Source organism: Sphaeroforma arctica, assembly GCF_001186125.1.
Source record: "Sphaeroforma arctica JP610 unplaced genomic scaffold supercont1.4877, whole genome shotgun sequence".
In the NCBI taxonomy this organism is placed as follows: domain Eukaryota; class Ichthyosporea; order Ichthyophonida; genus Sphaeroforma; species Sphaeroforma arctica.
Window position 1 is genome coordinate 1 of NW_014035681.1, and position 2222 is coordinate 2222.

A 2222-nucleotide genomic window follows, 5' to 3' on the forward strand; every position below is an offset into this window, starting at 1 on the left:
ATACTATATATATATATATATATATATATATATATATATATATATATATATATATATATATATATATTTATATATATATATATATATATATATATATATATATATATATGGATTGTACCATCATGTTAAAAATCTAGTTGCTGTTTCCAACCACCAACACAGAGAGGCCTTAGCTCCAGTATGGTTTGGCAACAGTGTCCACACGCACGTGTTCATAATACCAATCCTACGTGAGATAATTAGTTCATCACATGAAAGGTATACATTAAACTCACCCAAGAAATCCCTGGCCGCCAATGACCATGACATTCTCCACGTCGACGTCATCATCGTCGTCGTCGGTTGTGTGCATGTACATGTTGCCGCTAGTTATCTCGACAGCATCGCGCGTGCGTTCACATCGTGCAAAGGTACGGGGTAGATGCTCACGATTGCGTCGGTACTTCACTACGAAGTTCCACGCGATTAAGGTGGCGGCTATGATGCCAGTAACATACCACAATGTGATGATCATTCTGCTATGATGTTGTTATGAACCTAAAGTACGTGAAGTGAGCTGTTAGTGCAGGTATTGCACTTTTAATATGAGAATTGAGAACCGACCCCGCATATCACGAGCACTATAGATGCTTTCGTGTGTATGCGTGTGATAGTGTATGTGTGTGCGTGTGTTTGTTTGTGCTTGTGCGCATTCCTTGCACCATAGATACGGCTGAGATTACCCTTGCCGTAATTGTTCGTCCTTTAATATGTAACTTACATAAGTGACATGTAGCTCTATAATAGTCCAAATACACTACACAACAAACATACGAGATATCTGTTAGCCAATGAAGTACGACTTTAACAAATATATATAGCCACAACGCACCAACATATCGAACTCATTTGTAGTCCATATTATTATTTTGATCAATTAAATTAATCAATTCAAAATACAGACAATTAAACTCTTCTGATAAACTGATCCACCAATAGCTATCGCTTAATCCACACCTCAACTGTTCCTGTCGCCTCGAACCAGTGATAACTAACATATGTAAAGCACATAGCCACACTTGAACCAATCATATCCACCCAACCAAGATTACGATCAATCCGAATTGTCAGCCGAGTGCCGACTCTTCCCAAATATGAATTTACAGGGGGCAATTGTGCATAATAGTGTCAAAAGCGACGCTCCCGTAACCCAATGTGACACCATTCGCCCGAGTATGTTGCCACTGTACTGCTAGTAGTAGGGGCTGGGTCTCTACTACTTTTAGTAGTAGGGAGTAGGGGCTGGGTCTCTATGTGCTAGTAGTATGGACTGGGGGCCGGGGTGCAAAACTGTGGAAATCACACTTTGGTTTTGGTCAACGGAGGTCTTGTGCAATAAAATGCATGTGGCTACATATGTATGAATCCATTGTTTGTCCGCCTCTCGCTCCCTTACTCTATATTTATATATATGCATGTATGTATAGGCGTGAATATAGGTGTAGTAGAGATATTGCTGTCAAGTGTTGAGAGTTACAAATAGTAAGTTAAGGTCCTTGCCTACACGTGCACAGGTTGATCAGTCGGGATAAGGATGGAGGATTATTCAGACGCCCCTACGGGTGCTGTAGAGGGAGATGACGTTCAGAATACAATCGCCGTCTCTAATGATTCAAGTAAGTTTTAATACGCGCTAGATATAGTTGTGTATAATGCCCAGTTCGTGTTTGCTACACCACACTTTCGGTACTGCGCATGTGGTTGAGTATAAGTCCAACTATGGCCGTAAAGTGTTGTGTATTCCTATCGATCTGTTGGTTAGCCAATAGTACCATAGTTGGGGCATACATGCTGTCCATATTGCATTCTATGGACCTTTATGTAAGTACCTCATGAGCTTACGAAAACCATATTAAAATTGATCTGGGGTAGTTTTTGTGTGGTAATATCCATACACTTACTGTGCGTATGCCTGCTCAGATGTTGCTGTCGTAGGCAATGTCCTTTGACTGTACTTACATGCGCGATGAAATATGTTTACAATAACAGTCCGTATCAGGGCTCAATAATACATGGGCTTAAAACTGGCAATCAATAATTTTACAAGACCTTTTTGGCGCATATATATATATATATATTATGTGTATGTGTGAATGTGTCTATGTGGGTCTATGCGTGTATATACGTGTGTTTGTATATTATATATATATGTGTGTGTGTGCGTGCGTGTGTGTTTGTATATA

General features: G+C 39.9%; 1 protein-coding gene across 1 annotated transcript; it reads right to left on the bottom strand.

The window, feature by feature from the left end:
* Positions 1-275: 275 nt before the first annotated feature.
* Positions 276-514, bottom strand: SARC_14629 (hypothetical protein; the record flags this gene model as incomplete). The annotated part of the gene is made up of 1 exon (XM_014291238.1): positions 276-514. A coding segment is annotated over one exon (239 nt), but the record flags the coding sequence as incomplete, so codon positions are not given.
* Between the last annotated feature and the right edge of the window lie 1708 nt (positions 515-2222).